General features: G+C 40.7%; 1 protein-coding gene across 14 annotated transcripts in view; it reads left to right on the forward strand.

The window, feature by feature from the left end:
* Positions 1-26,068, forward strand: part of ARID1B (AT-rich interaction domain 1B) — a 356,667-nt gene that overhangs the window by 237,177 nt on the left and 93,422 nt on the right. For all 14 annotated transcript variants that reach the window (XM_081854279.1, XM_081854287.1, XM_081854289.1 and 11 more), the window contains one exon: positions 23,101-23,190. In XM_081854279.1, the coding sequence (XP_081710405.1) occupies positions 23,101-23,190 (90 nt within the window). The remainder of the gene's footprint in view (positions 1-23,100; positions 23,191-26,068) is intronic.

A 26,068-nucleotide genomic window follows, 5' to 3' on the forward strand; every position in this document is an offset into this window, starting at 1 on the left:
GGGCCCAAACTCCCAATTTACTAACAAAGCAAAAATGTAAAAAGGAAGAGACTGAGAGTGCATGATTCTATGGCCAGCTCTCAAGCCCTAATATTATATGTTCACCAGGTGCTTTAGTAGCCACAGAAACACCCTGATGCAAGCCCTGATTATTCTGTGAAGTAACTATCCAAAATAGTAAACACTACCCCCACTCCCAATTGTCTTGGGAGTGCAAGCAGTCTGTAATGGAAGAGGATGTTGTTAATTCTTAGGAAACTATAAACTAAGACCCATTCCCATGCAGCCAAATCAAAGAGTAAATAGCAAACACTTATACGCCTTACCCAGCCAGTTTTGTTTAATATTCAAAGGAATAGACAGCTCATTTGAGAGGAACCTTTTGAGTCTGTTCTGGTTTTGCTGCTATTTTAACCCACTCTAACAAAGGGATTATGCATTAGTGAAATTGACATGATCGCCCTTTTAAAATCTCTCATGTTTAAAAAGGTTTCACTTCTCTCCGGAGTCAAATGTTCTACAGCAGCTTGTTTTGTTTTGTTTTGTTTTTTGATATTCATGAATGACATTTATTGGCCTTGGCAGTACAACAATTTAATTGACAAAGTTACACCTAATGCACAAAACGGTTACTTAGCAGTTTTACAAATTTCAGAACGTCGTCACAGCAATACAAGGGAAACATTTCATTTGTTCACTTAACTGTAGCTGTATTTTTCAATTCTCTGACACTATGAAGAGCAAGATGAACTTCATATAATGGTGTGTAGTATACCTACGTTGTATATGCCTGTCTAAAAGTCATTCCTTACTTGCATAGATGTGGGTTTGTTTGTTTTTACTTTTTTATTGATTGTGTTTATTGTCATTAGTGTTTGTATTTCTACTGTGTCTGAAAGTCACTTTAGGTCATTTCCATGAGTAAGGTGGCTGATAAATAATAGTAATAGTAATAGTAGTAGTAATAATTATATTCTTACCATGGACAGAAACTGTTTTTACAAAGTTGGTAACTCTAGAGAGTTTCAGGTAGTGTTTGTGGGACAAACATACTTGGACATAGGGGCTTGAAGAAGAAGTGTTAGCTATGTGAGGGGGGCAACTTATTTTGTTGATCATCAAAACACAGTCATACGCCTCTGTATCTCCTTTGATGTCAGATATTTCAGATGACAACAGAAACAAAACTTGAATTACCAAGTTTTTCCTCAGTAATCTTTTGCAAATAGTAAAAGAAAGCAAAGAGACTTGGCCTACTACTTTCTATCATCCTGCCAATAGCTCTTTGGGGTATAGTTACTGGTTTTTCTTAGGTGACTTTTCAAATATTCTTTTGCTGCTGTATATGACATTTTGAGGTGAGTTCTCGGTCAGTGGGGAACACAAAGGCAGGGAAAGATGACCAGTTGCTAGGGTTGCCAGATTTCTGTGGCACAGCTTCTGTGCCTTTACCAGTTGCATCTCATGCGGAAATTGAGCAGGTGATGCTTTTTCTGACATGCAAATGAAATTATAGGAAAAATAATACCGGCTCAATTTCTGCCTCTGATCCAGCTTTTAAAGATGTGAGCACCTTGTTGGGAGGAAAAAAGGTTGGCAGCCTCTGAGTGGTTGGTTGCTTATATAAAGCTTAATGCTACTTCAGCCATGCTGTAATCATATTCAGAGCGCTCACCCGAAAAAGCTCCAGAATTGGCCCTGACTGCTTAGTTTTACAAATCAGATTGGTATCATAAAGTTTAGGAGCGTAGAATTTGCAGATCTGTGAAATGGTAAATTAAGATACATAGAATTACAGTCCATGTTGCCTTGTGATAATGATAATAAGGGAATTCAGTTTCCAGACTTCTCAGTCTCTCTGTCCCCAACATATAGCAGCAGTTCATGAGCAGCAACAGGTTCTGTCTTACCAATCAAATAGAACAGGTAAGCACCAGGCTTCTCCACAAGGGAAGAGAACCAGCGTGGTGTAGTGGTTAAGAGTGGTGGACTCGTAATCTGGTGAACCGGGTTCGCTTCCCCTCTCCTCCACATGCAGCTGCTGGGTGACCTTGGGCCAGTCACACTTCTGTGAAGTCTCTCAGCCCCACTCACCTCACAGAGTGCTTGTTGTGGGGGAGGAAAGGAAAGGAGAATGTTAGCCGCTTTGAGACTCCTTAAGGGGAGTGAAAGGCGGGATATCAAATCCAAACTCTTCTTCTTCTTCTTCTGTCCCCAACATATAGCAGCAGTTCATGAGCAGCAACAGGTTCTGTCTTACCAATCAAATAGAACAGGTAAGCACCAGGCTTCTCCACAAGGGAAGATAGCATTTCCTACGTACAGGAATCTACACATATCAGCTTGGCTTTACTGCCCAAGCCTCTGCCTTTGTGCCTATTCCTATCTACCTATTTGAGGAAGGGTCATAGCTCAATGGTAGAGCACCTGCTTGGTATGCAGAAGGCCCCAAATTCAATCCTCAGCATCTCAAGATAGGCTAGAAAGACTGAAATCCTATTTGAAATCTGTAAGCCACTTCCAGTCAGTGGAGACAGTAGTGTACTAGATACAACCATGGTGTCACTCAACATGAGGCAGCTTCCTATGTTGCCCTCTCACCCCTTGGGCAAGCCCATGGAGTCTGGTCTTACTTGCACCAGCAGTGTGGAGAAGGTAAAAAGTGGCAGATATGTCTAGTATTTCGTTTCTTTTTTTGAACCATTTCACTTCCAAGCTCTTTCTGGCTAGAAGCCAGAAAGGAATGGTGGGGTCTTCTCTCCTTTGCAGAGGTGCTAGCAAATGGAAAGTTGCAGCGCATGTCTCTCTCATTTTCTGCCATTCTCCAAGGCAGGGGAGATTCTGGCGGAATCTACACACATATAAAAAAACGCTGTGAAAATGCTTTTTTAAAAATACATTTTGAAAAATACATTGAATTTTGCATAGCTCAGTTTCGCCATCTAGTGTCACATTTGTATATTGCATTTTGCAACACATTTAAAACGGTTTATTTGCAGCTGTGTAGATGAGTCTTCTGTCTTCTCCTTGTGGGCCTCTAGGAAGCACAATAGGTTTCAAAGGGGGACAGGGTCTTGTCCTACTTGCAGGAAGATTTGAAGGGCTGGTACTTGTCTCTGTTGCCAACACTTCCTGCTCATTAAGTACTTTTCCGCCTTTCCCTTTAACCTTCCATGCTTGCTAAAGAGAAAGGCAGAGCTTTCCCCACCTGCAGAAAGCTTTGGAGGGGGAAAGAAACAGGTGTTTCTCAAGCTGATTCTATCTTTCTCCAAAGCAGAAATGATTATGTTGTTGGACTCCAGCTCCCCAGCATCCCTGGCCACTGGCCATTCCAGCTGGGAACTATGGGACCTGGAGTCCAACAACAGGTTTCCCACCCCTGTTCTAAAGCTTCCTGCAAATTAGACAAGAACCCGCCTCTTCCTCCACCCATCTAGCAAGCAAAGGTGGGGCCTTGCCTTACTTGTGGACACTTGGCTAAAAACAGAAACTGTTGATTAAATAGCAGTTGTTTCTTTTCATAGCCAAACTATTGCACGAGCCTATCTGAGACTGCTATGAGTCTTTCTTGTCCAGTTATTTACGTCCAGCAGGGAGGCAGGTAGATTTGTCAGTGCCTGCCTGTGAAGCAGACTGTTCTTCATTTCATTCCAGTTTTAATTTGCATACCTCTTTTCTATATTACTGTACACAAGGCAGTTTACAAGCTGAAGAAACAACAAAATAGACAGCAAAGATCACACACGTAATAACAATCTGATCCAATACAAAAAAGTCACAATAACTTTAAAATAAACAATTTATATCAAATAAAGCAATCTGCAATATTCTTCATTCATTGCGATTCTTGGTAGATTTACTGTGATAGTGAGCAAGACAATTGTTTTTTTCTGGTTTGGAAGAAATTTTAGCTTCGAAGAAAAGATAAATCCACCAGATTATAGACATTAATTGGGTCTCAATCCTGAACGCCTTTAATGATAAGTAATTTTTGCTGAATTCTATAGTTGCAATCCTGCAAAGTAATGAGCTGCTCAGTAGGACTTCAGCAACATAATTCAATGCAGGATAACAGCCAAAGGACTTACTTCACATAAGGTATTAGTACCATGAGGATAATTCCTATTCCCTCTTTTTCAGATCTTTTAATTTCTTATGTTACTATTAAGTAACTTAAACCTTTAAGTCATAGGTTACCTATGAATAAATGTGTTGCACTAATTTAAACTACCACAAATAATCAAATCATTAAAACCATGTTAAAATAATTAAACTATGTTTAATATGTGTCTAAAACTATAGAAATTTCCTTGTATTAGAGGAGACTATGACAAATAATTACAATATTTTCGCCCTTGTTAGTCGTAAAAGTGTTGTTTACCTGCAACATCTGTTGCTTAATTCACATTGCCAGTTAGAACTTTCTTTTAATTTGTAAATGTTTAAAATCTGGTCCTTTATTGAAGTAATACTTTTTTATCCCATCATTCATCCACAGTTGTCACATTCATGAAAAATACTGTATTTTTGATTATTGCATTATGAAAATATGAGTTTTATACATGTCTAGTTTATGGTCTTACAGATGAAACAATTTACATTCTCCTCTTTCCATTTCATGTGTTCTCATCATAAAATATTGATGTGAACGTATCATAAATGGAAAGGTATCTTTTTTTCCTCCATCAGATGTTTCAATATTAAGAAATGATGGATGCATTTACAGGGCAATTCGGTTAGTCTGCTCCCGCTTTGTCAACTAATTTTTGTTGTTGTTGGCTGCAGGGCTTTATTTCTTGGTAAAACTTCTTATAAATCGAACTGTGGCTGATGTTTATTTTCTGAGCTGCTGTAGACTGTCACCACTTCTATATAGATTAGGGACCCTGCAGAGCCCTGTCTTCCCTACTGTCCTCTGACGCAAACGCATGGAGCAGAAGTAACTTTTAAGGTATACACAAATCTTCTATTCCCTACTGTCATTGGCATGAAATAGAGGAAAAATAGTTCTGTGGAACTTGCAAGTGTAGTTGCTGGACTGACACTTCAACAGTTTCTTTATATATTGTCACTGCCACTTCTGTGAGAGTGTAAGAAATATGAGAATTGTGTAGTCTATCCAAGGAAGACAGTGTCTATTCATGGAAGACATAACTGTCAACCACTGTACCTGGACAAAGTCACTGAAAAAGAAAAGTATTTGCAGGGGGCGTTTATGAGCTGCTCCTATTATCTTCTATGGCAGAGCTACAATTTTGGAAATTAATTCAAAACCAGAATTATTATTTACTAATTTATTAATTTCCTTTTTCAAATTACAATTTCCACAATTAGTTATATTTGTAAAGATGAGAAGTGCTTAAAAAATTCTTTAGAGGTCATTGATAATGGTGTTTCTAAGGATGTATTCAAATAATAACAAACTATCCTTGTGGATTTACCCCCCTTATCCCCAGATAGTGGTGGACTCAAATTATTGAGATGTGTTGATTGATTACAGCCGTTAAGTTTCTTAGTAATCAGTTTCATCGCTTATTCTCAATTCACACTTGTACCTTTGATTTCTCTTCCACAACAGGGTGATGTAGGTTGTCGTTGACTAATGAAGAACAGAATTGGTTTCGGCATGAGACAAACGGAATGCCGACACCAATCCTGAAATGCATTAATCTTTAATAACCCACATCTGCATGTTTATAAATGATATAACCAGGAGTTATTAATGCTGTTACTCCCCCTTGCAAACAGAAACTGACATAAGAGCTGGATATTTCCAAACCACATTAAAGGCATGTGGCTAAGTGTTGTGTGTGACCTTGTGCAGGATTCTGAATTGATAAAGGGTTCATGTGGATTAAAGATGCATGGAGAATTGCAACACTCAATTACTAGAGCTAGCATTCTAGATTTAGCATTCTTTATGTATGTTCAGAGTTGTCAGGAGAGGCTTTGTCTCCTCTGTTACTTAACTTTCTATGGTACTTGAAAATGAATGGATGAATCTTTACTTGCGTCAACCATCGGCCATAGCAATAAAACAACAATACAATACACACACACACACACACACACACACACACACACACAAAGTCAATTATATAAAATACATTTTAGGCTTTGAATCAATAGTCAAATAGTGGAACTTCTTCTAATTGCCCCAGCTAAAAACCTTTCACCTTTGCTGTCACCTGCTCATCTTGATCTGCCAAGAGAAAGGACACTGTGGCAGTGGCTGGGTGACCTGGAATGGACAATAAAAAGGGGGTGATGACCCCATTCCTCAAGTCTTTATAAAGAGTGCAAGCCAGAAGGGCATGCACCACCGATTTGGTACTGCCATCTCCACAGGGACATAAGCGTTTTTCATGTGGAATCTGTTGGAATCGTCCCTCAAGTATAGCCGAGGGCAATACATTCAATCTTACGAGAGTAAAACTTTCTATGGTTCTTGAGATGTTCCAGCCTGCGGGTTTCTCCTCCCTCCATTCAGATTCACTTATTTCTTGGTTTGAGCTAAACTGGCAAACCATGTTTTGGCTTGCCCTCTCAATTTCAGCTTGGAGGGTATGCACAACCCTATTTCCCAGTTCAGATGTAGCAGCAGACTGTGGATCACCTTAAAACAGGAAGTAAGTGAATTAAAAGTAAATGAATCCCCCAAGTGAGGATGATGGAAGGAAAGGTCAGGAATCTGAGGCTCACTCATGTAACATCAAGCCTCTGCTAGTTTACTAGGAGTAAATATTTACTGTGATTTTCTCAGAGCCATTTTCCATGTCATACAGCAGTCAAGTTATACCTGTTTCTACAGTGCTAACATACGTGTCTCCAAGCACACAGTGGAAATCTGCCGCAAACTGTGGCCAGTCATGATTCTCCAGCATGTGGCTAGTGCACATTCCTAACTCAAGGTGTAAATCTCCCTTTCACACCTTATGCAACAGAAGGAAAACATAAAAGCTGCCAGACAATGGCAGCAAACAGGAATGTGTGTACATTTGTGGAAAGGTGAAAAGAAACAAGTACACAGGGTGAACAGACAGGTCGCACAAATCGTTTTAACACTAAAAATTGATGTAATAATAAAAGTAAACATAAGAGCATAGTAAGGATCCTGCTGGATCAGACCAAAGGCCTATGCAGTTTCCCACTGTGTCCAACCAGATTCTTCCTGGAAATCCTACCCCCCACCTCCGCTCTTAAGCTATTGTCTCTGAGCAGGCAACAATATTCAACAAAACAGCTAGTGCAAAATAAAACAATTAGTTTTTTGGTCTGGTCTGATGCTGGACACCACAGAGAATGAGGCAAGGCTGGGCTGGAGAAAAGGCAAGGCTACCATACCATGGAGAACTGCAACTTCTTCTTAGGCATTGCAAGGCCAAGGCAGTTACCACCACCTACCCGCAACAGCATTATCACACTTCACTCAAAGCTAACAAGGGTTGGGAACAGACAGGCCTTTTGAGCCTCTTGTCTCCAGACCACCATCTCCAGACTCCATCCCTGTCTAGAGAATGCCAGACCTTTAAAGGGCCAACCCTCTGGCCTGAAGACAGGGACTCCTCCATTCCATAGAACTCTTTCCCGGTGCACTCCTTGCAGTGCCAGACTGATGATGTGTGATGGGAGGCATTTAGTTCTTCGGGCACAGGGCCTATGAGAGTCCAGGCTCTGGCCCAGGGGGGCCGCTAGGGGGCGCATCGGAAGATGGCCAACAATACCATCTCTCCGGCTCACACGAGGTAATTAAGAGGCTGTTATGGGAGTATGCAGCCTCCCTCATTACCCCAAAGGAATGGTGAACGCTGCCTTGCCTGCTGTGCCCATAATTCACCCCCAGATTCGAAAGGGGGTGAGGGCACTAGGCACAAAAGCCCTCGTGTGGGTCAGCTCTCCTGGACGCTGTCTCTGATCTGCGCAGCTAGTTGCGGGAGCTCAAAATAAACAATCAGAACAGAAGCAAACGAACATACTTCAAGCGATGATCGGGAGTAAGGACTGCTAACTAAAGGGATCTCTGGGAAGAGGAGTGACGGCTGGACTTAACAATAAATCAAGAAGAAGAATAAATCAAGAAGAAGATTCATCAAAGGATCAGTATGTCGGAGCGAGACTGAAAAGGAGGGGGGGAGAAAACTTTTCTTTTTTGTCTTATGTGAGTGCCCAATAATCCCCCCCAAAAAAAGGAATCGTTGCAATTACTGATCACAAGCAGGAGGAATAAGAACTGTGTGGAAAATAATTACTATGCAAGGACGTGGCTTATGGGAGCATCGGGAAACGAAAGTAAGTCCTTTGTGACGCAATCATAAAAAGAGATTTATCATGGCAGGCCCGCCCGCAGGAATCCAGGGGGAGGAGGACTATGGCTGTTACTATGTTGGAGTGTGGGCTCGGCCTAGCAGGGCCCCCTGAGAAAATTTATGAGGGAGCGGCGGGCCTGGGGAGATCAGGACAGACTGTTGGAATGTTTTGTACAGAGGTGTTGAAATGGCATCTGTCTACTTTTATGGCTCTTGTGTGTAAAATCCACACAGGACATAACAACGTTTGTCTTCAACCCGCTTGTGGAGATTATCAGAGATCACAAAGAAAGGAGATAACAACAAGAAGATGAGGAAAACAACAAAGAGAAGATTGAACAGAACTGTGAATATTATTTTGACAGAACTGTGTAATTAAAGCAGCAGCAAGAGAGATGATCAGATCCCTTTTGGAGCTTGAAGCATGGGTACCCCAACAAAAATTTTAACAATTTGGCTGTGTAATTTGGAATTATTGTTATTTGGAATTAATGTGATGTGATTGGCCTGTTAATAAAAAATATTTAAAAAAGAGAGAGAGGGAGGGAGAGAGAGAGAGTCCAGGTCTGGCCCTATATGTCCTGATGCTCTGGGATGTTTCTCTGGGTGTTCCTAATTCCTGAACCTGAGAACCAACAAGCTACAGCATCTGCATCTTATCAGGATGAGCCCTGATCCAATCCATACCAGTGTGACCAGTGTTCAGTTCAGAACTTGCTCAACCTCCCCTAACGGATGACCTGGAGAAACAAAGCTGAGTGTCATCTGCATACTGATGGCACCCAGCTTCAAATTTCCTGATATCCAGCAGCTTAATGTAGATGTTGTAGAGCAGAAGGGACAGGATATAATTCTGAGGGACCCCATGGGCCAGTTGTCACGGAACCAAGCTGTAGTAATCAAGCACCACCCTCAGCAACCAGCCCTCTAGATTAGTAGAACAGCACCATAACCCTGTGGCTCCATGCCAAAGCCATGGAGCCAGTCCAGTCACTGTATTAAAAGCCAGTGAGAGATCCAATACAACAAGGTCACAGTCCCATGTTTCCCCCAGAAGGTCATCCTTCAGAGCAACCAGTGTCATTTCCACCCTCAACTGGGACCTTAAACCAGACTGAAATGGATCTAGATCAGGCTTCCTCAACCTCGGCCCTCCAGATGTTTTTGGCCTACAACTCCTATGATCCCTAGCTAGCAGGACCAGTGGTCAGGGATGATGGGAATTGTAGTCTCAAAACTTCTGGAGGGCCGAGGTTGAGGAAGCCTGGTATAGATTATAGAATGTCTGGAACAACCTGGCCCCCACTCTCTTGAGCACCTTACCCATAGCCACCATGATTAAGTTGTAAAAGATGCTATGAGTATTAAGGACTACATCCCAACTATAGATAAGTTTCAGTTATGTATAATAGTAGTACTAAATTTGATTTTTGATTTTGTAATTTGTATTGTATGATGCATTGTGTTCAGTGCTGCTAATTTGAGAATAATGGGGGAAATAAAATAAAAAAAGAAATAAAAAGTCATGTGACATACTGATTTGTCATGGCAGGGACATTTAGAGGCAACATCTAGCCCTCTCCATTATATGCAAGAAATAGACCGAGAAGGTTTTATGTATGTGTGTGAGCATGCATAAGCATACACCTGCATGGGCAGAGATACGGCTTGATTCTTTGGGCCATCTTGAGCTGTAGCAGAACAAGCAGTGTTCCTATATCCAGAATGTGAGACTGAGACAGCTGCCTCTGGCATATTTTCCGGGAAGCCTCCTTCTTACTGGTACTTTTACATTTGCTGTGCAGGTTTTCTCTGGCAGCTTGTTGGTCTGACCTCTGTTCCCTTTGTAAAAATAGTGAGAAGAAGGGAGGTTGTCAATATCGTGAGCCCTTTATATGGCTTAGTGGCTCCCTTGATAGCCTGTGAATTTCCAGCCATCCACTGGAAAATAGGATTATAAGAAAAACAACAAGGGTCTTGAATCACCTCTGGGTTCTTTGCATATTCTATGGTGTCATTTGGGTTTGAAGACAGCCATTAATTTACTGGAAAACAAGAGAAATGCAAAACAACAAAAGTGTAAAGTGATAAACAAATCTATTTAGGGTATAAATGGCATGCTTCTTAGGCTCTTCTTCAGTAAATTTAATTTGCAGGTTCAGTGTTTGAAATTACTTTCAGGCCAGAATAGATGGCTATAAAACATCTCCTTCCCTTATAGTTACCTTCAAAATGCAAACCACGTAGCTGAGAGGCATACATTGCAAGACAGGGGTTGTAGAGGCGATTGCGTTGGCAGATGCCCATCCCTTAATCTCATAACCTGTGCCGCTATGGAGTTGATGTCCATCAAGTTAACTGTGTGTGTATGTTTACACTGCGAGGTAGAAAGGAAGAGGTGGTTGTAAGAGGAAAAGATAAAATGCCCCTTCCCTGGCAGTCATTCCCACAACCTGCAGCAAACATTTCCAACAGTTTATTAGGCATCTTCTTACTGTTTGTACACTAACTGTGTTTCTCTGAAGTTAACATTAATCTAAAAATGTAAGATTTCTTCCTCTTCTATTTTAGGTATGTATGTTGGTTTTTTCCAATTATTTTATGGCATTGTTGCATTTCGTATTGGACATCTCAGTACGTACCCAGCATAACTGCCAACAAGGACAGCCATACTTCTGTCCTGGGCTGGTGGCTTTCTAACTAACTTGGCATCCCTTCAGTGAACCACATGCTCCTTCTCCCCCCCCCCCTTTTCTTTTTTAGTCATGAGGAGTTTAAAACAATTGGGCAACTTGTGAGGCGAGAGTTGCAAAGACAACAAAAACACCAGGTGCACACCAGAGTCTCTCAGTCACAAACGTTGTGAATTTTTATGTAGTAAAAGGATGACAGTAATTTATAAATCACTGTAGAAATACAATGGAATTTGTGGAACAACATACATTGCCTGCCCGCCCGCCACTCTAGTTTTCCCATTTTAAATGCTGCACGATTCTGTGCGTTATTCCCAGGGACACTGGGGAAATTGAAGGAAAGCTTTTTTGAGGTGGTCAAATTAGACCTTTAAAAATGCAGTACCTCAGTTCTGAAAATGCCTAAGTATAGAGCAGAGATGAAGTGGGTAATAAAAGAGCAAGCTTTCATCTAATCTTTCTCCTAGAGATCCAGGTGGACAAATTGGCAACCCTGTTCACAGCCTTTCTCTCCCCCCTCCTCTTTGTACCATAAGAACTACTAATCGGATCCATGCTGCTCTAACTGTGGTTAGTTATTAGCAGAATAAAAGCAGATTTCTTCGAAAGAACAGGTTGGGGTGGGGTGGGGGAAACGACTATACAAAATTGCAGGGTTGTTAGAATCTTAAATGCACAGCAGTTGATTCTCCCCCCCATTCTGAATTATATGATGAATAAAGTCTTTCATCTGTCACTATGCCCATTTCCTTCAAAAGGCAGCTAAATATTAAGCTTTTCAAACAAAAAAAATCACTAAAGGAATAAATAATGGGGAGGAGGAATAATAGGCAAGCAGATAGCGGAAAGCCAGGCTTGTTTTTATTAATTTGCTGTAGAAATGTAGAATCATAGAATTTTAGAGTTGGAAATAACCCCTGCTCTAAGGTAGCATACTTCCATACCAAATGCATTCCTGTCCATGCTTCTCTGCTGTAAGGGGACTTCACAATCTCTCAAGCAATATGCTCTGTTGGTGAACCCTTAGCCAAAATCTGCTTTATAAGCACTCAGGACCTCACTTCTAGTTCAGTCCCTGATGAATCTGATGATCGGTCCTTTTTTATATAGATTATTTTGTTTGAGTATTGGCAAAAATAACAAAACTCATGAAGTTTCTTTTGGAGGACATTAATAATTCAGCCATAGATACATCTTGCCCAGTTAGTTACACAGATTCCATCTGCTGTGATGGGTCAATTTCTCTTGTTTCAGCCTACCTTTAACTTTTAAAATTTGAAAACTTCATCATGCTTCCCTTGAGTCTTTGTAATATGGCTTGCCCACTGGAAAGTGGCATTCATATTGGTAAGCTCCTTTTGGTTTGATTCTGAAATGAGCAGTTTCTGCCAGTGTTCATATTGTGGAGCGTTTTATGAGTCTGTTGTTCAGCCTTAGAAGTTAAGATGGAGTGCCCTTGTGGATTGTTTTTAGTGGGGCAGTTTTCTGAGCTTGCTGTCAGCAGGCGAGCTTGGCAATATGCTCAGCAACCAGAAGGTGAGGGGGAGAATATCTGAACATCCCCTCTAACAACTGCTCCTCTTTTTTCTTTTCTTTTTTGCAAGTGCTTGTGTCATTTGAGTGCCCAGTGAAGCTGTTTCATCTTATGATTCGGTCTGGTTTTAGGCAGAGTCACATATATTCTATTTTTCCCTTCTGCAAGGCTCCAGCCCCCACAGCATCCTCCTCCAGAGAGGAGGCATGGGAAGAGGCAGAAGGTCAGGCACTAGAGAACTGTGAGGAGCCAGAGTGTCTCTCTTCATTACTAAGTGAACATAGAGCATTGGCAAGAGGCAAAAGGTGGCGGAAGAGGAACTGGGCCAGGGGAAGGTTTCTCCCTGTGAAGATTCATTGGCTGTCTTCAGTTCCTTCCATTCTGCATTCCTCCTTCCTTCCTTCTCCAAAGTGCTGTAGTGGCACTTGTAATGACAACTCAAAGATATTTTCTCCAATCTGAATATATTCAGGACCTTCAGCTGTATATACAGCATGCCTTCTGGACATTTCATCATCCTTCTCAATGTTGTTCTTGAAATTATTAGCATAATAATGACAATTGCAGGCCTGTGTTGAATTGTATTTTCCCAGGTTTTAAAAATCATGCTTCTTTTGATATGAACTAAAACGGGCAGGCAATGTGGTAGATGTTTTTGGACTTCCATAGGCCACAGCCAGCATAGCCAGGATGTGGGGAGTTATAGTCCAACAACATCGTGAAGGCACTACATTGGCCATGCCTGTACTAAAACGACATGGATATTTTGTGCCAAGCTTGCAACTGTTGACATACTTTTCTCGATACTCAGCCTTAACTCATAAACCCGTCTCCTCAGTGTTCAAACTAGACATTTATCCCCCTTCCTGTAAGTAATGCTCTTGGTTTTTATTCTCGTGTGTGACATCTTACATTTGTCCTTGCTGGATTTCACATTACTGCTACCAGCCAAGGCTAAACAACCTGTAAACATTTTGGATTTTTAGTCAATGTGCTCTTTTAAATAGCCTGATGTTATTTCTGTGCCTTTTCCTACTTCAGTTTCTTGAAATATTCATTTATAAAGATTGAGCAGAATTTTTTGGCCTGGTCTGTCACCATTTCTGGCATGAAATTTGAGGACTTTATTCAAACATCCTGAGGGCCAGAAAAAATGAATCTTGTTTTTTGCTTCTCCTAATGAAAATAGGGGTGTGGCTAGAGTGTACAGATGTTATAGCTGGCAAGAGATCTACTTCCTGCTCTATAACTACCAAACTAAGAGATGGTGGATTAATATTTGAAACTCCTAAGAATGTGCTCTCTTTTGGTGCTATTTTGATAACACCAATCAGTCAAAATGTGAATGAGGTTTCACTGTGCTAGATACTGCACAAACAATGGGGGGAACTTGCTCAGGCATTATGTTTTTTTATATAGCAATTGCTTTTACACAGCAAATGTGGCAATTCTATTCCAGATCTATCAGCACACAAAGCAACCATAAACACAGCTTAAATGGCCAATTTCACAGGGTTTATGACTGCATTGTATTGTCGCTATGACACCAATCAGCCAAGGTGTAATCTGGCCCTTAGAAGGCTGTTTAGTCTGTGTGTAATGCATTGCAATTATCAAGGTCCCAGGCTTAGTTCCAGGTGAGCAGTAAAACACTGTCGAGGGAAAATCTATCCATTTGGCTCTGCAGTAGAATTAAAGGAAGGGCAAAAGATTGGCTTCATGGATTAATGTTGGTAACACAGTTCACTGTGCAGATTAGGGTGTCTCCAGGCCAGCATTCTTATGATATTTTATTTTGTTTTGTATTTTCCCTCACTGTACTAATTTTTGCATGCCTTCTGTATGCACACACGTCATCCTCCCATAATTGATTTTTTTAAACCGATGCTTGATTTCCCTGGTTGCACATGCAAATACACACAGGGACACATTGACATGATAACAACTGATGCAATGTGCTAAGGAGACAGAAGGTGAGGCAGGAGAGGGGAACCTCATGATGGAATCTGGAAGTAGCTATTTTAGTTTGTGTGAAAAATCAGTAACCAGAATAAATGACCAAAGGCTTGAATCCCAAATTACACTTCCAGGAATGGAAAAAGCTCCTCCCATTTACAGAACGGCCCTTGATCCTGCAGAATCTCCAATGGATGAAGGAGTGAGGCAGTTTTTGTCATTTCCCCCTTTCCCATGCAGCTACCTGTGCACAGTATTCCAGAGGATCCCCCCAACCCTCCATAGCAGATTTTGGGAGAGCCCAGGGGAATTACAGAGAATTGGATAACTGGTTAACACTGCCTCTCCCTTTTCACTTGCAAGATTTCAGGATCCAGGATAAAGTGATTCTGTTGGCATGGTACATGGGTGCTACAGTGAAAATGGAACATTCCTTTTAAATAGATAAAATGAAAATGTTCTTGACATCAGTAATATAGTAGGAAGCAAGGTACAAAGACTGGGAAGAGGGACTCTAATGGATTTTATGTCTAGATCAGTTATGGAAAGATTCCTTGCATTGATGTACAACCTTTTATATAAAAAATAAGTAGTAACAGACTATTGTTACTCCTCACCATGTATCAGTAGCAGATAATGTAAAGCAGGTGTAGGAAAAACCTTTGGCCATCCAGATGTTGCTGGACTACAACTCCCATCATCCCTGACCTTTGGCGATGTCAGCCGGGGCTGATGGGAGTTGGAGTCCAACAATATCTGAAGAGCCAAATGTTCCCCATCCCTGATATAAAGGGATTCCTTTTCGGACATATTTTCAGAGTTTGTACCAGAGAACATTTGGCTGTTTAGTTGGTAAAAGCATAGTATTGAAGGAAAGATAAGCCATAGCGTTGCCATGGACCTTTTTAGCCATTGGTACAATGTCATTGTTATCATGGTTACTACTATTATACAGTGCCAAAGAGAGCAATTCATTGCCATGGCCAGACATGGGGCAGAACGGAGCAGCAGATCCACTGCCACACCTCAGGCTCTGCTGCTGGTGCTGGCCAGAGCAAAAGGAAGGATATGCATTAGGCCCCTCCCTGGAAAATGGGACATTTTTAATCCAGCACCAGTCCTTGTCCCTCACTTCCCTTGTAACACCCTGCTTCAGAAGCTTATGCTGACTATTGCTTGTGGGACTGCCACTAGTAGTAGAGTGCAGTGCGCTGCATTTTCAGCATGGCCACTGAGACCCTCTATAGCAACTGAGCCCCTGCCCCAGCAGCACAGTCCAGTGGTGAGACCCATCCATGTCATCTTAACCTTCTCCAGCAGTGCAGATTGGGGGTTAGGATTGTTCAGTAAAATGGTTAGACCCTGTACAAAAATTAGAAATAGCACAGACACTACCCTCAAGCGTCATCCAAAGGTAAAAATGTGACACATTTGTGGAGGAAAGGAAAGGAGACTAAAGAGGAAGGAAAATCAATCTGGGAAAACCAAGGTTATAGCTGTCAAAATAGGCCAATGATGAGACCTTTTCCTTCGGCTCTTGGAACAGTGGCTGATCATTGATGGGAGTTAAGGAAGAAAGTAATGGGCAAGGTAGGCTAATGGAAAGTATCAGTTAAAACTTAGCCCTTTTTAGAACAAATATATGTTTTAATCATTATTTTCCTCATCCTAAGCTTCACAAGTCAGGGACTTGGTTTTTGTTTTGCTGCATTTTTCTGGAAAGTACTATGAACACTGGTGACAGTCCACAAAGTAATATTTGTTGTTGTTGCAGTAGTAGTAGTTGCTGCAGTTGTTATGCCTAGAATTTATTGTGGGTGCAGAGATTCCAGCTTTTAAAATATTAAAACTTGAAAAATTAGTGAGACAAGAATCAGAAATGTTCTGATTTACTTGGCCACGCTCTGCTGCCTGAAGTACTAAAGTAAAATGTAGCCTTTTAAAATAAATTCCGCAGGGAACAGTTCCTACATTGCCCTGTAGCCAACAGTTATTTGTTCACTTATATAGCAGCTCTAGCAGCATGATATGGAGCTAAATTCTTTGGGTTGTTTCCAGTCCCATTATGATCAACAACAATCTTGCCATTAAATTCAGTGGCAAGTAGATTGGGACCTTTCTCTACTGAACTCAGTCAGAATGGCTTAACAGCACCACCAGTTGACTAAACATCCAAAATTATTTGCTGGCTCAGTTACAAAATTCCTCTTGGTTTCTAAATCAAAAGTGACTTCTCCCGTAAGGTAAAATAGCAAAAATTGATTTTAGTGGAGCTCCTTGAAAAAGAAAAAGAAAAACCAAGATAGCTCAGGAACAGCATACCTTCATGGTGATTTGATGCAGTCAATTCATGGATTGGATTTACATCAAAGTCCAAAGTAAAAGACTTTCTGAAGGTCTAATCAAACCAGACTCTTTCTTTTCAACATGGCATCCATTCCTGTTATGTGCAGATTGATTGGGTCTGAGTGCCACACCACCTGATAAATATTAAATAATTTGATTGTATTGATCTGTTATGTGCTTTCTTTTTTGTAGTCTATTTGAAATCTCTAGATTCCACTCTTTATGTTTAGAGTTTAGTCATTATATTTAAAAAACTATTACTGAATTTTAATTCATATTGGCCACCCTTTGGTGTCTGACGATGGTGTAGTGTGTTAGTGGATAAAGTGATGTTGTCTACATCACTAAGTGATGTCATGTTGGATTAGAACCAGAGTCCCAGTACTGTGGGTTGGATCTCACATTTCTGTTGCATTCCCTGAAGGGAAGTTTGCTTACACAATGGGGTCTTCCATTGGTGGAAGAGATTATTTCATAAATTCTGCTTACGGATGTTTTTGTGAAAAAGAGGAGTATTGGCCAAATCAAGTCCAACTCTCTCGAAAAAAGCTCCTAATTAACTTGAGAACTATATTTAAAAGGGAAATATTGAAAGAACAAAGAAAACCTGTCAATAAAAGAAATTTTGCAGTCTTTTTCACAAGTGCAAGTATGTTTCTGAACACTTTATAAACCCTTTTCAGTCTCTCTTCACTTTTACCCAAACATTACTTGGGATATAATTAAGGCATAATATTGAGTCCTCCTTTTAGGCATTATCCCAACAAATATGAAGAGATAGTTAAATTTAAAGAGCTACTATTGTATAAGCACCAGTAGCTGCTTTTCATAAAGATTTTTATGGGCATTCTGTTTCAGATAAAGTATTATTTAATAAGGACTTTATAGCCAGTACACAATGCAGTCGATTTGACTGGCACCCGTTCTACCAAGATCTATACCTTACTCTGCTAAAATATCTTGAATTGTTGTTTGATATTTTATTCCTCATGTATTTTCCATTCCTAAAAATTTTACGGTAGTGGTTAGCTTGTGTAGCAGATATAATAACTCACCATTGTACAACCATGGTTAAACAAAAGTGGCAGAGCAATATTAGCATTGTGAAAAGTTCTCTTTTATTGCATTGGTCTATAAACACTGCCAGTAGCTTTCCTCTTATGTATAACGATAGTAATAATGATGATGAATATGTGTTTGCTGGTTGAAACTGTCCTCGATACTTCACTATTGCAATTTGTCACCTAGGCACTCGCTTATACATTTATGCTATGGAAAGGCTGTGTGATACCACATAAAAACCAAATAAAAAGGCAAATCATCTTTCTCCCTATTCCTTTAGAAGTAAATGTAATATTTATTGCTACCCACAGGTGATTCTGTGTAGCGCAATATAGTGCATGATTTCTGCACCTTGCATACAATTCAGGATACATGGCGAGTTTTCACTTTCTTTGGCCTCTTTTACTCAAATTAAAAATGCAAATGCTACATATTGTCTGGAGCACTCCTCTTTCTGCGCGCAGCCGCTGCTTCCCTTACATTGCCTCCCCACAACACTTGAAACCTATGGGCAGCTTTCAAGAGTGTTCATAAGGACTCGGGAAGATGCTTTGTGCCAAATCAGACCAACAGTGCGTCTAACTCAGCATTCTCTACACTGACTGACAGCAGCCCTTCAGGGTTTAAGGCAAGAGTCTTTCCCTGCTTTACATAGAGGTTCCAGGAACTGAACCTGGGACCATTTTTGTTCTCAGGAAAGGAGGATATGCATAGGAAGCTTTCCAGTATAGACAGTTAACTCCCCAGTGTACATGTGCAAGTCTTGGTGACACAACCATAATTTTCTACAAGTTTTTTTAATTGCTTAATTTTTTTGTTCTGTTTTGAAAACGTATATCTCACCTACTTTCTGTGGAACTCAAGGTAGCAATCCCTGAGTTAAACCCCATCATAAAACTACACAAAAATACAGCAATAATTTCAGCAAAGCTAAGCACCAGAAAGAAAAAATAAGAACCTTTTTTTTTTAAAAGCCGTAACAAATCATATAGTGAGAAAACCTGAAATACCTCATTAGGGGAGATGTTCCACATAACATTATAGAAATTTAGAAGATTGTTTATTTAAGAAAAAACAACAACACAAAACATTCCTTCCTCTTCTACCAGGTCTTTGGCTGATTAACATGCTGTCCCCTTTTAAATGTGTTTGTGGGAAGAGGGAGGGGATTATTGGTTGTGTGGGCAGGTTGTTATTGTTTTTTGTTAGGAATTTTGTGTTTCTATCTTGTATTTTTATATTGTGAGCTGCCCTGAGATCCACGGATGGAAGGACAGTATACTAATTTAATAAATAATAAATAATACTAGCATTTTCAGAGTAAATAATTTATCCCCAAATAGCCAGTAAGTACTTTAAGCAATTGTACAATTATGGTGTATATTTCTTTATACTGCATATCACTCTAGCATCTTTCCTCAAAAATCAGCTGTGGAAACAGTTGGCTAATTACTTTAAAATGATGCAACGGATGGAGCAGGAGAAACATATAGTTCTTTGCAGAGATTTAGTTTGCCCCAGAACTCAACAATGACAGTTCAGAGTAGCTTTGAAGAAAGACACATCATCATGCTCTGGCTTCGACAGACAGAATACTCTTGCATAAAAGTTAACATGGGTTTCACTTTGATCAACTATGCAGAGAAGGGAGCATTTTTAATAGCTTAAACAAATCATATATTTTATGTGCTTCCAGTTGTTGAAAAGAGAAAAACGATTGCAAAGCGAGAAATGTGTGTTTGTCTTTGAAAATACTTCGGTTTAATTTGATGTGTCTACCATTTATACCATGTTCGCTAACATAGCTAATAAACACCTATACTGATAATACAGTATATATTTGTTGCCTAACCTGAGGTGGTACCAGCTGTTCTTGGTAACCAGACCAGCCATTTCTCAAATTAACAATGAATGAAAGCCTCAGGAGTTACTCTCCTTCCTCCTGTGGCAACTTGATTGCTTGGCATAAGGCAGTCACCACAATATAACAAAAAGAGAGGTGTTCCTGTGCTGTGTGTTCTGTTGTTTGTCACAGAGAAGGGCTTTGTGTGTGTGATTTTTTAAAATACAGCATTGCTGAAGGAGAAACTCTGTGCCCCATGTCTAATGAGTTTGAAAATAGACTGTTAGTAGTCACAAAAGGAAAATTAGACACGTATGATTTGTGTGTTCATTTTCTCATAGTAAATATAGTGTGATTTGTGCATGTGGACTGTACAAAGGTCTTTGGAATAAGAACCTAAACTAGCTTATCCATTCTTTGTATTCATGAAAAATTGTGTCCTTTGATTATTTGTCCTTTGATTATTTGTTTAGATTTCTACCCTGCTCAGTGTTGTGGGCTCAGTGTGGGTTAAAACATTTTGAAGCTAAAATATTAAAAATACACGTTGGGAAGTACGTAGTTCTTTCAGTATGGAAATACAATTAATAATAATAGAAAATTCTCCTTGGTCACAAGTAAATGAAACTAATACTATATCCAAGACCATTTTTCTTCCAGCCTTAAAAAAACAAAAAACCAGTCCAAACAATAAACCCCTTAAAAGATTCAGAGGATACTTCATATTTCAAGTTTTAAAAGCAGGCGTTTATGCTGGTGTTGGTGATTAGATTCAAGTCTCTCTCGGCATTTTTCAGTATTTATCAGTTTTTGGCTGACTACCACTTTTGAAATGAATAAATTTTTAAGCCTGAGAAAACCTGATGACTATCAGTATATAGAGGCGCAGCACAAGGAATTGTGCTTCCCGTACTCTATGCTTCATGCCGCCACTGCTCTTCCCCCATTCTCCTTTTTAGGGTGGCCACAGAGCTGCTGACATCCTCCTCCTCCCAGTTTGTGCTGGTGGCAATAGTGCTGGTGGCTTCTCCACCATTTCCTCCCTGCATTACCCTATTCTTAGAAGGGGCCAAAGGGATCGCTCTTCAGAGCCCAGCATTCTAGAAATGCTTTTCAAACCTAGACATTTTCCAGGAAAATGCCTGGAGCCAGAAAGCCAACTCAATTTTTTAAAAAGCTTAAAAAGTCATTATAGCCACCACCTGTGAACCATGGCAGTAGCACAGCAGTTCTGCTGTCCACCTCACCCCAAATGAAGAGATCTGAAGAGGACCCTTTGACCCGTTCTCAGAGTAAGGTGAAGTATGGCAGAGAAAGTGGTGGCAGAGAGCCTTGCCTCACTAACTGCACCGTAATGAGGAGGGGGGAGTTTGGCCTTGCCTCCCTACACACACACTTGCACCTGAGACCATTGTCTCATTTCACCTCTGTAATGCACTAGCCCCGAGTACCTATTTTATTAAAATAATACGGCCCTTTGTTACTCACAAGCACCTTTGTTTTTAAAGTTCGTTTTTAAAACATGAATTTCTCGACCCAGTTGCAGAAAAACCCTTGAAAAGTGCAGTGTGTGTTACAATGTATACCCATATTAGCCTTTGCTTATAGCTGTCATGAACTGCACTGCTAAAAATGCACATTTACTAGGTCAGCGCATGATAAGTAAACAAGGGCAACTGCAAACTTCCTACTTGTGAGGCTACTGTTAACATAAGACTTTGGAAGCTTCGCAAATATAATATGCTGTAAAAGGCTAAGTTATTGCTGACAGTTCATTTCTGCTATCAGTGCTATTTGTACAAGGTTTTTCGGGGGGAAGAAAGTGCTAGAGATTAAACTCTACGAGAATTTTGTAGCAGAGCAGACACACTGGGCTGGAGCAGAAATGGAGTTGAGTTGGACATCACCTTAATAACTTTTTGGCTTGTTGCAACTGGCATTGTCAACACAATTTTACGGGAATTATGTAACAAGTCATATGGTGAGCATAGGAGCCAAGTCCTATGGGCCAAGGTCCCTTTGCCCCTCCCAATAAAATATTTGAGGGAGCCGCCCCCCAAGCTGATGGATATTGCCATTCAAATATTGTGTGCATGCTTCAACTTGTGATTAATTATGTGGAGTCGGGCTTACCTGCCCCTCCCCCATATTTTTATTCAAGTTAACACCTCTTTCGCAATTCGCATTACAGCTATTTATTTATCATAGGAATATCCTACCTTTTCTCCCATGAGCTCAAGGTGGATGTTCGGTCATCCCTCTTTTTATCCTCACAGCAGCCCTGTGAGGCAGGTTAGGCCAAATAGAAGTTTTAACCTAGTAATACTGTTTCATGTTTTCTGTATTATTGGTTATGAAAAAGTCAACAATAGTCCTCCGCTGCCTAAAAAACCTCCTCCCCCTCATACTATTCTGGATCCCGACATCCTCCCTGCAGCTGTTAATCGTGGGAATAAAGAGAAGGAGAATCCTTATCATGGGATTCCAATATACATTTAGTGTAGTTTGATCCTCACAGAGGTGATGCAAGCAATTCTGTTTGCACTGTTGCCCAGAACTATGCAAGTCTCTGGGTCAAGATGGCATTCTCCTGCACTGTGTGTGATGCCATTTGTGAGTCTCATTCTCCCTCTCTTTCTCTTTTGTTAAACATTAACTTGGATTCCTTCCCATGCCAATTTATATGTTAGCTCTGTATTTTTACCAGGTGCAAATTATAAATTAAGCTCTTGTTTGAATAACAAAGTGCACAACACAGGCTTTACAGAAATACCAGTTTTATTGCTGTGTTACACTTAGAGGACACCAAGATATCATTAAAACCTCAGATTCTTTACAATATTCTTCTTCCCAAAAAGCATAAATGGAATTTATTTTTAATTGCTGTTGTTGGCAGCTGTCCATGTGTTCCTGGCTGGCAGCCAGTCCACGCTCAACAGGATGAGTCCCACTGTTCAGCAGACTTGGATTTTGTTAGAACGCCCTCATAGAAATATATGTCAGGAGATTTCCAGCTATAAATTGGATCATGTCAGTAAGGATGGGAACAGTCTCGGTACGAAATTGAACAATTCGGCATGCCTGATGTTAAATATGTTTATGCATGCTTTCTCCTTGGGTTACGAAAACAGAAAACATTGTGAAATAAACCTGTTGCAGTATCTCTGATGTTCACACCACATTTTTAGTCATTTGCAGTGTGCTGGTGTTCACACTTTCTAGGAGTATGCCCCGCTGGATACAATGGGACTTATGTCTGAGGGAAAGTGCATAGGATTGTGCTGTAGGAATAGGTTTTATTTGCATATGTTACTTCACTAAGAACTAATTATTTATTTCCCTTCCCCATTTGTGTTGCAGGTAGCCAGATGCCATCCCAGACTCCAGGTAGCCAATCGGAATCCAGCTCCCATCCTGCCTTGAGTCAGTCCCCAATGCCACAAGATCGAGGTTTGTGCTGTAGGATGAAATAGCCACAGAGCATAAACGCCTGAAAGGGGCAAAATATTTTCCTATGTCCTCTGTTTCTTGCAGCAAGGAAATTCCACTTGTAATTGTCTCTCAGCAAAATACTGTAAGAAACGTATTTCCTGAGGGAGAAGTAAATAAAAAAGGAGTATCTACAAGAACTTGGTTAAAAACAAAGAGCTTAATGTTCCAAAAACATTCTTTATCAGAAGATCTTGCTAGATTCTTAATGGTCTTTAAAAATCTGGATACAGGAAACATTATTTATAAATATCTGACATAGCATTTGGTCTCTGTAGGATAGAAATGCTAGCTGCTTTACAGTCAACAATTTTCCCACAGTTATTAAAATGTTGATGAATTCCTGTGCTTTGGGGTATAGGCCATAACATATATCTTCCTATAGAAGCAGGATTGGGGTCAGCAGGCTGGAAATGGCCACATTCCCAATCCTCTTGTCTCAAAAAGTATCATGATCCTATCACAACATGGCCTGAATGTGCTTGTAGTGCTGCTCTTTAAGTAGAGTTTTTAAACCCACAGGAAGAACTGAGATTTCATGACTTGATGTGTAAGAGCGCACTGCTAGTCTGTATATCAGCATTAGCAGCTATTAAAGCATTAGAGAGGTGAGAAGCTATGTGAGCTTTCCCCTTCCCTTCCAGGCTCTTCAGAGGACACTTTCAGCGAAGGGCATGCATTGCTGTGGGTTTAACTTTGGAAATGCTCACAGGAAGGTGTGCACCTTCCCAGCACACCTGCTTGATAGCTAGAGAGTAGTGTAATGTTGGAGGGGTAGGGGGGAAAGATTCACAGGCACTTAAAACGACAAGTACCAGGGAGTTACAGGCTTCAGTGTATCTATTAAGCAGGATTCCAGTAAAGTGGGTGAACCATCATCATAGCATGTTATGCATTTTCTTTTCTTGCTGGAAACTTCCTTTTGTAAATTCTGCAAGATATTTTGAAAGCCGTTGATCAGCAACTTGGCCATAGACCCAGCATCTACTGAACTTCCATTTTATCTGACCCTGCACTCCTAGGAGTGCCAGGTGGCTGGATCTAGCCACCCTTTTAATTTTATTTAGTGCCCCCAACCTTGTGTCACTCACAAGCACCAGAGGAAATTGAAAGAGTTGCTAGGCATAGCTGCCCAGTGCTGCTTGGAATGCTGCCACTATCATCAGGTAAGTGTGCCAGGACTCACTGACAGGAGGGAGCTCACCAGAGGACACTTTGCCCAAGGCCCTCTCAAATATGGAGATAGCCCTAACAGCACTAGATGGAATACCCCCTCTGGTGCTAACTGGAGTCATTTCCACCAGAAGATATTTAGGAGAGGCATTCAACATGCGCTGAGGGTGCACTGTCAACTGGTTCCAGAATTGTTTTATGTCTCTTTATCCACAAATAATAGTGGCATGAGTTTCTTGGAGTTTTCCCATTGTACTGTGGTGGCTTATAGTGTGTGGGAGGAGCCATTCATCTCAATGCAGCAATGAGGTTGTGACTATGCAGATGCACCAATTAGCTCGAACAGCACATCTGCACAACCCTGGTCTCACCACCACTCTGCCCTTCCCAGTAAGTGGCAGTTACATCACCACCAGCAGGCTATTGCTGTGGCTCCGTCCCATCAGACAAGAGGCCCCTGATACATGGACTATCCATTCCTCATTCCATCCTTGGAATCTGACTTGTTCAATATGTCCCAGTGACTCTGTTGCAGCAACTCTGTTCTAAAGGATGTGTGGCTTAAGAATTTCACCAGGAGTTGACTCATTTGGTACTTCCCATGAACTAAAGTTGCAAGCATTCCTTATCACATCCTACATGCTGTGCATGAGGTCCACTTCCAGTCAATTAGCTTTCAGTTCAGCTGGGGCATTGGCCACCCTGACTTGTGACAGAGCTGCAGTGCTTAATGCAGTGGAGTGTTTTGTGCTGAGTGGTGGATCCCATGCTGTTGATGAGTTCCAAGTCCTAGGACTTAAATCTCTTTCTGCTGTCCATTTCTCCACCCTTGGGAATGCTTCCAGCTGAGTCATTGATTGGAGCCAAACATCAGTGTCTTCATTGCCTGACGTGGAATCTGATGAAGTGTGGTAAAGAGAGGCATCCAACTCTGAATCACAAGGCCAAATAAAAATGGTCCATTTTTGAATTATTTATTGTAACCTGCAGTTTGAGAATTTAGAATCTAATCTTCAAATTGCTCTGCTGGCACTAGTCTCGATGCCATTTTGTTTCTAAAAAATTCTTCTGATGTTTGCCTTCAACAGACCTGGCTTTTTATTTAGAGTATTTATTGAAGCTCCTGTCATGCTACGGCTAGTCTTTGTGACCTAGCTTGTTTAAAATGTACATTTGTTTCATGCAGCAGATACAAAATCTGTAACCAGTGAGGCCATATTGATTTTGCAGAACATGTTTCCCCAAAGCTTCTGTAAGGTCTGAACAGTGCGCGGATAAACATGCGTGCATTCCCTTTTGTGCCTTGTCATTGATTAGAGACTTCTTTGAAATGGAAAACTTCACCTTTTAAAAAGGGTGTTACATTAGTTGATTCTTTTGCTTGCTTGAACTGCTTTTCCACTGAAGTTAGAGAGGGGAGGGGAGAGCACAAGGGCTCAAAGGGAAGGTGCTTGTCATTTACTGATAAAAACCCAAGCAGAAAATCGTTCCTGCCAAAGACACCTGATCCACAGGAATCTGTTACAGTAATTTAAACACTTGGCTTACTGATATAAACGTTTCCAGCTAAAAACACCAAGTGACCCTCCACTTTCAGAGTGTTTTTGTTCCTTCTAGCACTTTGTGAAACATTTTTCTCCTTCAAAGAAATGAATGAATGCATGAA

Source organism: Podarcis erhardii (assembly GCF_964252035.2).
Source record: "Podarcis erhardii genome assembly, chromosome: 3".
In the NCBI taxonomy this organism is placed as follows: domain Eukaryota; kingdom Metazoa; phylum Chordata; class Lepidosauria; order Squamata; family Lacertidae; genus Podarcis; species Podarcis erhardii.